Below are 14,661 nucleotides of genomic sequence, written 5' to 3'. Positions count from 1 at the left end.
ATTTATATCACACAACAGTTATTCATTTGAGGAATATCTCTTCGTGATCATCATTACTCATCATTATGTTGTGACTTTAATCTATTCCTCTTTAAAACCAGTGATTGGAATAATCATCATATATTCATATAGATGTGTGCCATTAAAATATTGCCTTTCTTCACATTTTGATAGGACTCAGAGTTCTTAGAGGTCTTTTTCAATCTAAATGACACTCATTCTGTGAATTTGTTGATCACTGAACATACTCTCATTTCATTAAATATTCAGATTTAAAAAAAATCATAAGAAATATGAAGTTAGTCAGATTACGCTGATATATTCTGAGTGGGAGACACTTTACCAGCCTTGGAGTCTTTACAAGTCTCAGCTGATTTTCCTAAACTATCAGTTATCATCTTAACCCAAATTCCTTTAATTTGATTTTTTGAAGGGCTGCCTGGATATTAAGAGACTTCTGTGTGTATGCAGTATGAGACAAAAGTAAAAATGTAAACAGTACCATGACAATGATTTGGATTAAAGAGATTAGAGTACCATAGGAGCTGCCTAGCTATTCAGATATGCTCCATACAAATACTTGGATAAAAGGTTAGATCATTATTAGCAAAAGCTTAAACTCTCCCGACTGTTCTCTATTAGGATAAAGCTGAGCATATGCTGAGTTATACTGGCAAATGTCTTATAAGCAGTGTTAGCTTGAAATTTATCATACTTTTGATTTTCCATTGTGAAAAAGTGAATGGATAGGAGCTTATTGTTGGAGAATGGGAAGTGTGTAAAAGCTTTAGTTTTAAAAGATGCAGCCTTGAAAAGTGGGGAAAAAGGGGCTTTTCCGTTTTTAAAAAAGGAAGTCTTGATGGTCCTGAAAGATTATTTCCAAAAGAGAATTGTCATCATCCCTGAAGTGTGTCAAGGAATCCTCAAGGTAGGCTAATGCAATTGCAGGAGTAGATGACAATGATATCATTACGACCTGGCACTTAGGGCAAAAGATTGGATCTTATCACTGCTTATGCAAGCAAGGGAACTTGGCAAACAAGGTATTTTGTAGAAGAGTCTTATGAAATAATACATTATAACTAAATATTTTAGGATTAGCTGTTTAACCACATAATGCAGAACTTCCTTTCTGGTAATTTGATAGTGTTTCTGGAGTTCATGGTAAACGCTGCTAATGTGTCTGTAAAGGGAGCATCAGCATTTGTGCCTGTCTTGGGAAGTGCCATTCATTTTCTCCTAAAAAATTTCCAGTGGTTGCAATTAGTTTTTTCCTATTGCCACAAAGTGCACAGGCAGATACATGTTTGGAAGATGATAGAATGAGAAAAGGCAGTAATTTTCCTTCATTGCTTTAGCTGTTGTTCTGGAAGTGAAAGAAGGATGGAGTCAGTCTCAAATAAGATGAAAAGACCTTTGACGGTGTAACTGCCACGTTATTGTCATTGTCTCCCAAAAGAGAGCTACTGCTGCTAAATTTCTGACTTTCGTGGCATTGTGCTCAGACAAAAGAAGTAAAGGAATATCTCATAGATGCTCCTTGTTCTGTGAAATGTGTCTCTGAAGGTGAGAAGCGATGAAAAATCCCATCTCTGAATCAAGAAAGCCAAGGACAGTGATGACCATCTGCAGTTCTTGGTGAGAGTGTCACAGTTTTGAATTCTTTGGATATTTCTCAGAGTTGGAGTTTCTGATCTTTTTGGCAGAAATTTTCTTATTCAGGTCATGTCAGTCTTACACTGTTAAGGTTAAATAAACATGATAATTTTCCAGGGGATCTGATTCTGGAAATTTAGATCTACATTTGTCCCAGCTATCTTTAAGAACTTAAGTTGTAAGTTAGGAGTCTGGCTGCCCCAGCCTCCATGTTTGGTGATGGGGATACTGGAATGTCCAAGATATTTATTCACCCACTGAATCTGCTGGATGATCTCTGCAGAGCACACTGGAGCCCCTCAGGTGACTGAGAGGGTTCCCAAAACCAGGTCAAATGAATTCAGACTTTTTGGCCTTTTGGTTGGTCAAATCTTCTGAATGCTGAACAACTATTAATTCACATCTGTCTGGGCATTAGTGGTCAGTCTGACTAAGTATCTGGCAAAATTGTGTTGCTCATGGAGATTTTTTTATGTGTGATCTGTCAATATTTCAATTACATGTTGACAATGAAGGGAAAGAAAACAGGAAACATAAAAGGTACTAAAGGAAGTAAACAAGGAAGAAACTTCTGAGGTGTTCTGATGAATCTGTATCTGTATTACTTTTGCACAAGAGGACACTGAATAAAGCTTCATTCATTAATATTTGGTATTCTAGTACTCGATGAAATTATAGCCCTTTGGAGGCTGTTTTATGTAGAACTTCCAACAGTGTCTAGGGAATGCTGCCCTGAAATTCTGGAGATCAAATGAAGGTTGCTAGCTACAGCAATTTCAGAACAAGTGGAACTTTAATTACACTTTTTATATTGGCTCGTGACTTTTAAAAGAGCATGAAAAAAGGATTCAACTTAAATTGGATAAGTGTACAGTCAGAAAATCACATGTTAAAATCGTTCAGTTGGCTAGAACTAGACTATTTACAGAGCTGAAGAGGTTATAGCTAAGATATTATTTGAAGGGGTTTTTTACATTTGACATTTAAAGAACTGGCATTTATTTGCCTTTTTGTCTCTTTATCTTATTTTCCTTTTTTCATGATTTATAAACAGTATGCCTTTGGAAAAAAAAAGAAAAATATCAAATTAATTTTTGATATTAATTTTAATTTTAACTTCTGAGATCTCCGTTGCTAGTGTAGAAAAGTGCAAAAACTCTGCTGCAGTGACTATTACTGTGGTCCAGAGGGTATATTTTATACAATGTATAGTTTTGCACTATTTTCCTTGAGTATTTTGCTGAAGGACAAGACCTGAAAGTCATCAGTGTTACAATTCTGCAGAAATAGGCAGCCTCTAGGATGCATTCAGTTGTGGTATTCTGGCCACACAACTCAATTGTAGGCTCTACGTCAAGACAGGAGGTATGAAAAGAGGATTGCTGGAGCCTTTCTTCTAACCTTACGGGTCAAAACCCAGGTGTGAATAAAATTCATTATCCACAGGACATTGTGCTAATAACAGCTATTACAGCTATCCCACAGTGCAGCTAAACAGTGGGAATTCTCTCAATGGTCCAGTGCTGCAGCTATTCTGCATCTCAGCACACCTCCTTAGGTCCCTGGTGCAGATGGGGCCATGCAGAATGGAGTATCACCAATTTATTATTCCTGCTGATTCTGCTCAATAAAATCCTAAACTAGTTTTAAAGCTTCAGACATGTTGAAGGTATAAAGCTAAAAATATTGTTTATATTCATAAACCAACCCTCCTTCTCTGCAACATGAGGAAAAGTTATATCCTTCAGAAAGCATAAAATGTACTAAATATATCTGATAATTAACATTATGAAAAACTGCAGCTACTTTGAAGTTCTTTTATAATTAAAATAGATCAAATTTGTATAATATTTTTCAATTTGAAAGATTAAAAAAGTCTACCAAAAATTGAATGCATGGTGTAAAAATATAACTGTTATTTAAGAGGAGCACCATTCAGCTTTACGTTTTAAAAAATGTGCAATTTAAATGGTAGGAAATTTTTTTTTGGCAGAGAAAATATACCAACCTGAGCTTGATTTTAACCAGGACATGAATATTGAAAAGTCCTGTTGGATCTAAAAGAGTCTTTTAATGACAAGAAATCCAGGGGCTCAATTCTATATCTTATGGGTGAGACAGTCCACATTTAGATAGACTTTTTTCTTTTATGGATATAAAACTCAGTCAAAATCAAAGGGTGGTATGGCAAGGAATGAGAGAAATCTTTCAAAAAGTAAAGGATGTTTCTGCTCTCAACTTTGAAAGGCAGGCATATCAAATAGGGAAATTTAGGAAATATCTCACAGTTTTTCTTTAAAGACCCCAGGATAGTCTTTAGCAGCATTTTACCTCTAAACTGTACCTATCTAGAAGCATGCTTTTTATATGTCTTCCACTAATATCTAATTTATTGAGTATACTTTGCATTGTCTCTATGATTTTTGCAGTGATGGAACTTAATTCAACAGTGCTTGCTGTCCATTAATTGGTAATATTTTTTTCTGGTTCTTAATGAAGGGCTTATTCAGATGTTACCTGAAAGGTTTTGGGTTTTGCTGTAGAGTGAAAAACAACTGGATATCAGCACAAGGACTCTTTTCACTCTGTTGATACTTGAGAGCGCAAACTATCCTCTTGCTGTAACAGCCAGAATCTGTAACCTCCTATGAAAGTCCAGTTGCTGTTTTCCTTAGCTCTTTCATGACATTCAAGCTCTGGGTTATCTTCATGCTTTTTCAGTGTGAAATTCTTACAGCCCAGCAGTGCTGAAACGTCCTTGGTGTGAGATCCAGGCTCATTTCCAGACTCCCTGCAGCTAAAGGATATTCTCTAATCTTCCAGATTGCTAAAGATTGTCTTCTGTGGTATGGAAGACATACAGAAGAAAGTTTTGAGCCTAAAATGTAAAACCAGCCAAAACTGAGTGTGAATATTTGACAGACATATCTTTGTCTGTACGAAGGCAATATCAGAAATCAGTTTGGTTTTAAGATGCTGAGTTAATACAGAAAATAACCCCCCTAATGAAACTAGTATATTGTTCTCAGCAAGGACATTTTTCTAAGCTATGAAAGAGTTACCTTGGCAGACATGCATATATAGATGTTTGTATGTCAGTAAGGGTGAAATACAAAGTATATGGGGTAAAGGATGCTGTTTCAGCTGCTGCTGCTGATTTGTATTTTGGATGGCAAGTCTTAGATTAAAAAATGGAAATAAGAGAGCTATGTGTAATAAGTAGTATTGATTTAGAAAATAAATTTACACCAAACACCAAAATCACTTGATTGTAGTGCTAGCATTACTGATAACTTTGAAATGTGTCTATTAATGGCCTTCAATCTGTGTAAAATAACTGCAAGCTATAAAGTTCTGCAAATTAGAGATGGGATAATGATCAATCAGAGAAGGCATTAGAGGCTCCTACAAAGTATCTGTGGAGATGTGTTTAATTTTCTTTACTTGCTTTGTGCATTTATTTCTCATAAATGAAAGAATGTTCTTTCCAGAAGACTTAGTCACTTCTGTTTTCAGATTTATATGGAATAGGCAAAATGATTATGTTGTATCAGTGAGTTGCTGCAGTATGAGGATACAGACTCTGAACAGCTGTCAGCAGAAGAGGCATATTCAGTTGGAAGGTAGCACTTGGACTTATCAGACAAAACAAGGCAGCAAGATTCGAAACACTCAAGTGCAGAATATAATATTGGATTATTGACTTTCCTTCCTCTGCAGACACTTTCCAGGCAATACCCCCTCTTTTGCACCTTGAGGAGGAAAAACTCTTGGTTTGCAATATTCATGCTGATACATATTAACAAATTACACATTCTGTATGGCACTCAGAAAAGTTATAATCATACCCTAGATATTATTTATATAGGCATTAATAAATCCATTTAGCACAGTTAGCTTCAAAGTGTATTACAATGAAGTAGAATAATGTACTCTCCTGCCAGTTTTCTGTATATGAAACAGTTTTTCAATATTTGTTCCCCATTAAAATCACGTGTGGCAAAGCTGTGAAACTGAGTCGACATAGTTTTAGTCTGTGAATCTGAAAATCAGAGATGAAATATGTGCAGCTTTAAAAATATGAAATATGTGAAGCATTAAAAGCATTAAAGGAAACCTACCTGAATATGTGTCTCAGGGCATAGGGGAATGCTCTGACAGACTGCTGGCACTATCCATCATTGTAATAGTTTATTTTACACTTGTAATGGGTAGGTTGACTTCGAGGAGAGAAGTGGCTTTAGTGGTCACCTCAGGTTTTATGTGTCTTTTACAGATGTCTCGATTTGATAGAAGTTTATGGATTTCTTTATGTCATTAAAGTAACAAGTGTTGGATGTTCAGCAATTCACCTTGTTTATTTCACTCTTATGGCAGAAAAATGACAAATTTAAATTTCACCCTTTCCTCTCACAGCAAAAAGGAAACAATGAGCATTGACTACTGCAATGCTTATACAACTCTCCTGCTGTTGGTGTTGAAGTGATGAGAAAAAGTAAATTTCACCTGATTAAAAGCATGGGGTTGAATGCAGTTCAACGAACTTTTTGATAAGTGAGCTCAAAGGTGTCATTCATGCTCTTTCATTATTTTTCCTATAATGTCCATGTTTATGCATTTATGTAGAAACATACAATTCAAAATATTTCCAAATCAGTAAAATAAAAAATTTTGGTATCATAAGACTGCATTTTATTACAAATAACAACATTATATGAGCTCATGCATGTCTATGATTTGATGTTCCTTTTAAGGGCTGCTAACAGTTCAATTGGCCTTGATTCTGTTCTTCATTGACTGCAAAGTTTGATTATCTGGCTTATTAATTTTTACACATAAAAAAAATTAAGATATTCAAATCTTGCCCATTATTAGAAGATATTCAAGACTTATGGACGTTTAACAGATGAATCTAAATGGGGGGGGGCGTTAAATGAGGCAAATCTGTATTACTTTTTGTTTGAAACTGAACATTTATGAAAGCTATGAAGGCTGTCTTCCATAAGGCTAATCAAAACCAGAACTGGTCAGTGTTCACTTTGGCAGACAGATTTGTTACATTTGCTTAGCCAGTGCTTTCAGTAGAGAAATGAAATATGCTATGGAAAGGAAGCCAGGCACATCAGTCTACCTTTATCTAACAATGTAAATTATATGGGAGACTGCACAGGAGTTTCCTTTAAAAATGGATTGGAAGCAAGGAGCTGGCTTCCTGCAGTAAGTTTTACTTGATACTGTAACAGAATGGTTTCATTATAGCAAAAAGCAGGGCTGAGAATCATCACCCTAAAATTATTCATGACTCTGCAGAAAATTCCTTGTTTCAGAAAGAGAATCCTTGTCTGGACAAAGCAGTGAGAACAGTTGTCCTGTGTAAAACTGGGCCTGTCACAGATGTTTATTAAAGGCCAGGGAAAAGCTGTTCTCAAGGCGTGTGTTGGCATGAAAATAGGGTAGTATTTTCCCTTCTGCATTAGCTGACCAAAGATACAGGGGAGAAAACATGCAGGGCTCGTGGTTAAGCACAGGTGTATCTTGTTCTCCACCATCAGAGCATGTGGAAGGGAAATGGTCTCTTATTCTCACAGCAAAACAAACTTTTCTGTAAGGCTTCCACTTTGCTGTTACCCCAGGTATTATCTCCTTTATATTCAAGGAAGTTACTGTTTATGAAGGCTGCTCATGCTAGGCCAAACAGTTTTATTAGTGATAATCCCTTCCCTTTGATTTCTCAGTGCTTTGAGTAATAAACACTAATCCTGCCAGGCACTTTGAGGTGATTCTCCAGGCAAACATATTAATGCAGCAAACACAAGGGTTAGTCTTGCTCTTGAGGGGGCAGAACCAAAAGGACTCCTGAGAGCTAAGAGTATTTAGATATAATAGATGTGCTGCTGACAAGTAAAAATCAACAGGTGAGGATGTGGCTTAAAGTGAGAAGACACACTTTATTGATTCAAACTCTCTCCCTTTCTTTGCTATCACTCTCATCTGATTTTCCAGCCCCTTCTTTCAGTAACACTAATTGGTTCTCCCAGCGCTGATTTTCAGTGCTTTGCAGGTTATAGTGACTTGGACAAACTCTGTTTACTTAGGAACAGTCTGTCTGGGCCCAAGAGAGCTGCACTGTGTGTGGTGTGCAGGCTCTGGGCTCAGATTTGGCAGTCTCTGAAGGAGTGGTGTAGCAAAAGGCAATAGCTGAACACTGGGTTGAGAAGCAGCTACAAGTGGAAGCAGAAGGCTGGAAGGAGCAAGGTTGGTGGATAGTGGAGGTATCAAATCAGGCTTACCAAACCTTGTCAGCATCTTCCTGCTTGTAGCTCTCAGCTGCGGATGCAAAGGTGTGTTTTAAAGTGTGGGGCTTGGATATTTCTTGATAGATTTATTGTGAACTAAAACTCTTAAATACTGTCTTACACTTGGAGTTGATTTCACATTTCCTCAAGATATTCAGAGTTATTTGCCTTGAGAAATATCAGAAAGAAACTTTTATATTACCTTTTTTAGATGGAAGCAGTAGAAGACCTTCTATTTTGTTTCTGAAATTATTGTGCAAAGCTAGGGCAAATCTATGGAAAAATGATTATAATCTATGAGGATTCCTCTGTCTTTTGCTTCTGTGTGGCATAGACAACTAATTAGAATTATTATGTTTTCTTTAAGGAAAATGTCTCTCTTGATTTCGTGCTTATGAACTATTACGCATAGTTAATATTAACAACAGTGCATGTAGTCTGTCAAGAACAAAAGGAAGAACAGATATTCAGAATAAAATTTATTGCTTACATCATAGATGCCACATACTATTAATATTAGAAATATTTAATTCATTGTAGTGAATCCAGTTTCTCAGTAACCATCTGCCTTGTGATAAAGGGTGAGTAGGAGTCACCAACAAAGTTACAATAGGAGTCATCAAAACAGATTGGTTATTGCAATGTTGTTGTTTGATACAGTTGACCCATGTGTTATTTTGTTTTGAGCATACACACAAGCAAGCAGGAATCTTTTTAAGATGAATTGTTCTTAAGATTCCAGATGATGTGAAGATGAAGTCAAGACTGGGTGAAGTCCTAAAAAATGTTTATTCTCAATTTGCGTCAATCAGAATGAATTTAATGAATAGATTTCCATGTACATTGACCTAGTCTTGATTCAGAGGTCACAATGTTGCTGTTTCACTAGTGAGTTAAACCTGGGCTGTGGAGACAGATGTTCCTGGGAGGTGAAACAAAAGTTTGTCTCTGTTGTTAATTTTAGTGCAGTTCTTTGAAGCCTGCTGAGACAGTGCCTAATTAAACTGCACACACGCTCCAAACAAATGAAAAAGAAATGCTGCTCCTCTCAGATAACATTTGAGGTGACAATTTCTTCTCAAGTGAAATCTACTTGGGGAAATCAATTCACTGCTGAGGCAGAAACTATTTCCATAATAGTTCATTATGTGAAGGCATTACTATAGCCCATATACAGTATAGGAGAGCTCGTGCTGTTTGGAGATCTCAACTGCATCTAGTCAGAGCCATGGGACAAGCACAGTTTCAGTCTCATTTCTTTAATTTGAAACCAGAGTTATATTCCTTGCCTGCAGTAACGTTATCCTGAGAGTGATGACTGGTTGTGCTACACATAGAGAAGAAATCTCTTATGAAATGTTTGGATGCTGCAGATTAGTGATTAGTTTGGAACTGAAAATTCCTAAAGTGCTCCTGCCTGACTCCTCTAATAACATCAGCTGGATTCGTTTGTTCTGTTTTCACATTAAGCCACATGCCTTGGGTCTTGGCTTTCTCATGGCAGTACCTACCAGGAATGCTGTTTGTTCCAAGTTCAATTTTGTATTTTTAAACACGCATTAAAGTAATTAAGATTTACTTTGAGGCAAATAGAGGGCAAAGGAAATGAATTGTGATGTTCCTGATGACCAGAGCTAGACACTATTTTTTAAAGGTTTCTGTTCCTCTCGTGAGGTTAGTAATCCTTTTTTCTCCAGAACTGAAGCATGTGTGGGGGTGTGGGGGATTTTCTGTGTGTGACACAAAGCTGAGGTTACAAATAATTCTTGGTGTCTCACAAGAATGATGACAATAGTTTTATGATCAGTAAGGATACACCCTTGCATTGATGTGCAGTTTCACCAACATCAGCAGAACTCCTCACGGACAGGCAGGACCTCTGCACTGAGCTCCAGGTCAATTACAATGTCAAAACCTTAAAAACAGAGCAATTAGGAAGCAGGTCACCTAGCATAGCTCCTAGGAGAACAGAAAAAAGGGGGAATTAAAAAAAAACAAACAAACCCATAGATGGAGAATCAAATATAGGAAATAAAACTTCTATTTGGAACTAGAGGGAGTGGGAGTGGAATGCTTTTCTCATCTCAATAAATCTCCAAGATATCTGCGTTTTCCTTATTCCATAGTGGCATCTGCTCAAGAGCTGTTGAAGGCTGCTGATGAGAAAATAAAACCAGTCTACTGTTCTTAATAGGCGTTGCTTAGGCCACTCACCTGAGACAATAGACACCTTTGTCCAGATCTTTACTGCAGGATGCCAATCTCAGTTTTCTGCCAAATGTGTGTTGATAATAATTGACCATACTGTAGTAAATAAGAATCATGCATTTTCTTTGGAGTCAATAGGAAAAATCTTACCATCCCAGGGTTTTTTATTGGAAAGCTTTGGCTTTCATGATATCAACTAAGAAAAGTAATTAAAAAAGTCCTGGGTGACTTTTGGGGTTTAGTTTTTTTTCTCAAAGTTGCTGCTCTGTCACTAGAATGACAAGTCAAAAGCATCTGAATTATAGCACTTCTTTTTATTTCAATTTAAGTGTATTCTGTTATCTTTTAAGAATATTTTTAGACATTTGCTCATTTTGTGTCCACTTTCAGGAGCAGAAGGCCATTACTGTACCATGTGTGAATACTTGAGGGAATAATTCTTCTGCCTTTATTCTTAGATACTTTTTGATAAACTGATCTCTGGGTGACCTGAAACATTTGCTAAATCAAAACAAATAACTGGAGCATTAATTACCTTCAGATGTGTTTCTCTTAAAGTCAGACTAGAAGAGTTTCCATGGAGCTAAAATTTTTAACAGAATCAAATTTAGAAGAGTAACTACATGCCAATGTGAGGAAAGGAAGACCTGTGCTTAGAACAATGGACTGTTAACGTAGTGATGTATGGCAAAAGAGATGATTTACCAAAGTATAAAAAAAATTCTCTTGGATTGTTACCTCCTTTGTTCAAAACTTCAGCTGAAGAACAGCATGTAGGAGTCACTGTCACTTCCTGAGTCGTGCCTTAGATCAGAAACATTTGCAGAAGCCATCTGCTTTGTGGAAGTCAAGTATGCTGCATGTGTAAGTCTTAGGTATGACTCATGGGAAAGATATAGAAAATGGGTCGATCTTTCTGAGCTCTGAATACCTGACTTCTATACATTGACAGATTGTTAAAAGTTTAGAGAAAAGGAAGAAATAAATTAATTCCTGGAAAAACCTTGGGAGAAGAGAAGTGAGGATAGATGCAAATTACAAACATGGAAAATTATTTTTCTTTGGTGTGTTCCTCTCCTGCGGGGGGTTGTATAAGGTAATTTGGCAAAGTTCACTGAATGAAATTTTGTTCCCTTATATATTGAAGAACCATGGTGATTAGGTAAACAAAGTCTCTGATCCTTTTGCCTTAGGACATAGATGTGAAACAGATCCATTGGCCTCCATTGTCACACTTACTATGTTTTAAATATCTATTTAAAAAATATTACAAATGAATTAGTTTATCTATAGAGAAACACATTGTCAGTGTAAAGTTGGTGTAATGAAAAAAGGCATCCATTTCTTTTAGCATCCTCAAACTATCTCATCTTTTCACCTCATCTGATGATGCCTTCTAGATACTTAGAACTAAAAATCAACAAGTTTGTCTGAATGCAGGTCTCTGGTGTTTTTTTGACAACAGTTGGTGCTAAGTTCCTTCCTTATTTTTCTGGATTATGTAGAATCAGAAAATAATACCAGGCTTATATTTCAAAGACGAAGTTATTCATAGGATGTGGAGATATTGACTGTATGTTTCTTTCCAAGCCTATACAACAGAAATTGATTTTTCTTTTGTGACGAGTACATCTTAGGACTTTAAAACAGGATAAACGGAGGAAGCTTAACTAAGAGAGCATAACTATAAACTTGTCTTTGTTTTCTGAACTGCAGGTAATGGAACATTGATTGGAGCATCTGCAAACGTTGTTTGTGCTGGAATTGCTGAACAGCATGGTTATGGCTTCTCTTTCATGGAGTTCTTCAGGTACAGTTTTAAACTTTCCACATTAAATCTGATTTTTTCTTTTCTCTAGGCAAACAGTGAATCTTCTAAGGAGAAAAATCTAGAGAATGGGTCTATAAAATAGACTTGTGTTACTAATTTGTTTTTGGCAACTGAAATGGAGGTGGAGGGCAGATCACTTTATTTTTGTATAATGTTGATAGAATGTATGAAGCTGGTGGGAGAACAGTGGAACTCCAGGAGAAACAAAGCCTCAGAAATTCCTACTTTGATCACCCTCAGTCTTCAGCTTTGTAGAAATTTTAAATTGTTGCTTGTTATTTTTAAATGCAGCTTAAACCTATTTTCTCATCTGCACATTTTCATGGATGTTTATTGTCAGGAAAAACCAGAATGTTCTAATTTAGACTGAGTTGATTTTTACTCCATGATCAAACTATTTACCATGAAAATAGTAACCAAACATGAGCAAACTATTTACCTAAAAAGTAACAAACCATGAGCAAACTATTTACCTAAAATGCAATTCCTTCTTTTCACCAGCTGCTTAGCAACTGTGGATGAAAGTGTGATGAGCAGTCAGTAGTAACTCAAGTTGTTGCTGAACAATTGTTTAATTAATAATGAATAGCTGTTTTTTAATAATGGAATTTTCAGGTCATTCATCAGCAGGTTTTTAAGGGACAAGGTGTACTTAATGCATACAACAGTTTAATATTTTTCCTAATACTTCCAGTTTTTGAGATTCTGGTTGAAAGGTGTAAGTGGAAACTGGCAAACAGAGAACTAAACACCAAGTGCAAGTGTAAAGTGTAGTTGATTTAGCTAAAACGTAATTCCTCACTTCTTTTTTCTGTATATTTAGGGCAAAGGATACTGTTAAGTTCACACCAATTTATTTTTTCTCTTTACATTGTTTCTTAGCTCCTCAGCTCTATCAGCTCTCTTCTGTGTTGTTTACCTCAAACCTATGCTATGAACATGAGTAATTATGCAGGATTTTCTGGAGCCAAGCTAATGATAACCCTAAAGAGAAAGGTGGTCCAAAGTACTGCTGCTGAAATTCAAGCTATGAGCATGTGCTACTCATAGTACAGTTTAGCTCTTCACCCATAGTCTTCTGATATGTTTTAGAAAGACAGATGCTTACAAAATCAAAGTCTTGGTTGTCAGGACCTTTGAGACTGCAGAACAGTCTTATGCAGTACACAGTGACAGCTAACAGATTTCCTGGAAGTCAAACCCATGTACAAAAGAGATGATGATACAGCAAAGATGGGCTTGTGGATTGCTCTGTTAATTTTTCACAGATTTTCACCTTGTCATTTGGAGATTTAATTTGTATGTAGCATTAATAATGTGTCCTCTAGGTAGATTGTGTAATGAAATGTTCTTAAAGCTTCTATGACACTGTCTGAAGAAAGATGTAAAGCATGGTTAGTCTCTTCAGCAGTGTTTACTGGAATGTATTCTTTGGTAAGTGATGACAGTACACAGATGCTCTGAAATTCTCTTCTATACATATGCTTCTAGTGGAAGTGATTACTGGGAAAGGCTGCAGTCGCTGTGAACAAAGATGTGAGAACTGAATCCACAGTGGCCTCAAGAAGATAGTGATGGGTATTAATTAGCAGAAAGAACATAAAACCCACCTTTGCTGGCTGCCTTTTAATCACTGAGCAGGCAGATCATGAGCTTCTTCACAATTTGTGTTAGGAAAATATTTGTTTCAAAAGTTCACAAATTCAATATATTTTAAGGCTTCTCCTGGCATCCGGAGGCATTACATATATCTGTTGAGGGTTTTGATTTTGCTTGCTTTTATTTATGAAGGTTGGCTCGAAGCATAAAATGTATTTTCTACATTTCTTCCCTGTTTGCCCAGGATGACTCAATAGATTTCAAATCCCCATTGAGGGGACTTTGCAGTGCTTCTCCCAGCAGAGACACTGATTGTTACTCTCCCATCTTGCAAACCCTTGTGAGTAACCTGGGAAAAATCCTGGATACCATGTGTGGGGAGATGATACCCCTCTGCTGACTGACCTTTGTTAAGATGTCTTTACAGAGCCTGAACTGGTAGTGCTCTGTCCTCCTCAGCATCTCTGTACAGGATACCTGTGCAATGTCTCAGGTGCTTCCTGGGGTCCTATAGCAGAGTACACTACCTCCAATACACTTCCTTCCTTGCTGCATGCTAAGCTGAATTATGCAAATGTGTTTATGGGGGGCCTTTACTAGAAGCAGCTTTTTTTGAAAATTGTGTTTTGACATGGTGTTCTGTAAGAGGAAATATGGACAGGGTCGAGAATCATGTCTTATACACCTTTGATACAACAGGGGGGAGATTCTGTGGAAGCTGTGGGTTCCTCATGGCGAGAGACACCATGATGACTCTCTGTGCAGGGAAAGAAAAAGGCAAGAAGCAGGTTCCTTGCTCTGCACAAGGGCTGACAGGCTCATGACCTTTCCTCTGTCTTTGTGCAGTGGCTCTTGGTGTGATTCAAGGTTCCTCTTCTCTTTTTAAAAACATAGCAGAGGCAAGATAACTTGCCTAGAATGCTGTGATTTTACCAGCTTGATGTGCTGCTGGCTGGAATGCCTTCATCAGAAGAAATCCTGTGCTGGGGAGGTGCATGACTGTATGATCATGAGTGCTATAGACTTTCAGAAAGCTCTCTAGACTCCTGGGGAAACCTCATCCTCAGAACA

General features: G+C 37.0%; 1 protein-coding gene across 1 annotated transcript in view; it reads left to right on the top strand.

The window, feature by feature from the left end:
- The window catches only part of OCA2 (OCA2 melanosomal transmembrane protein), a 193,090-nt gene that overhangs the window by 142,056 nt on the left and 36,373 nt on the right, over positions 1 to 14,661 (top strand). Inside the window, exon 25 of the mRNA XM_085055664.1 lies at positions 11,877 to 11,970. Coding sequence (XP_084911790.1) covers positions 11,877 to 11,970 — 94 coding nt within the window. The remainder of the gene's footprint in view (positions 1 to 11,876; positions 11,971 to 14,661) is intronic.

Source organism: Lichenostomus cassidix, chromosome 1 (genome assembly GCF_008360975.1).
Source record: "Lichenostomus cassidix isolate B80296 chromosome 1, HeHo_3.0, whole genome shotgun sequence".
NCBI classification, from domain to species: Eukaryota; Metazoa; Chordata; class Aves; order Passeriformes; family Meliphagidae; genus Lichenostomus; species Lichenostomus cassidix.
Note: the sequence above shows the minus strand (reverse complement) of the source record. Positions and strands in the feature narration are given on the sequence as shown.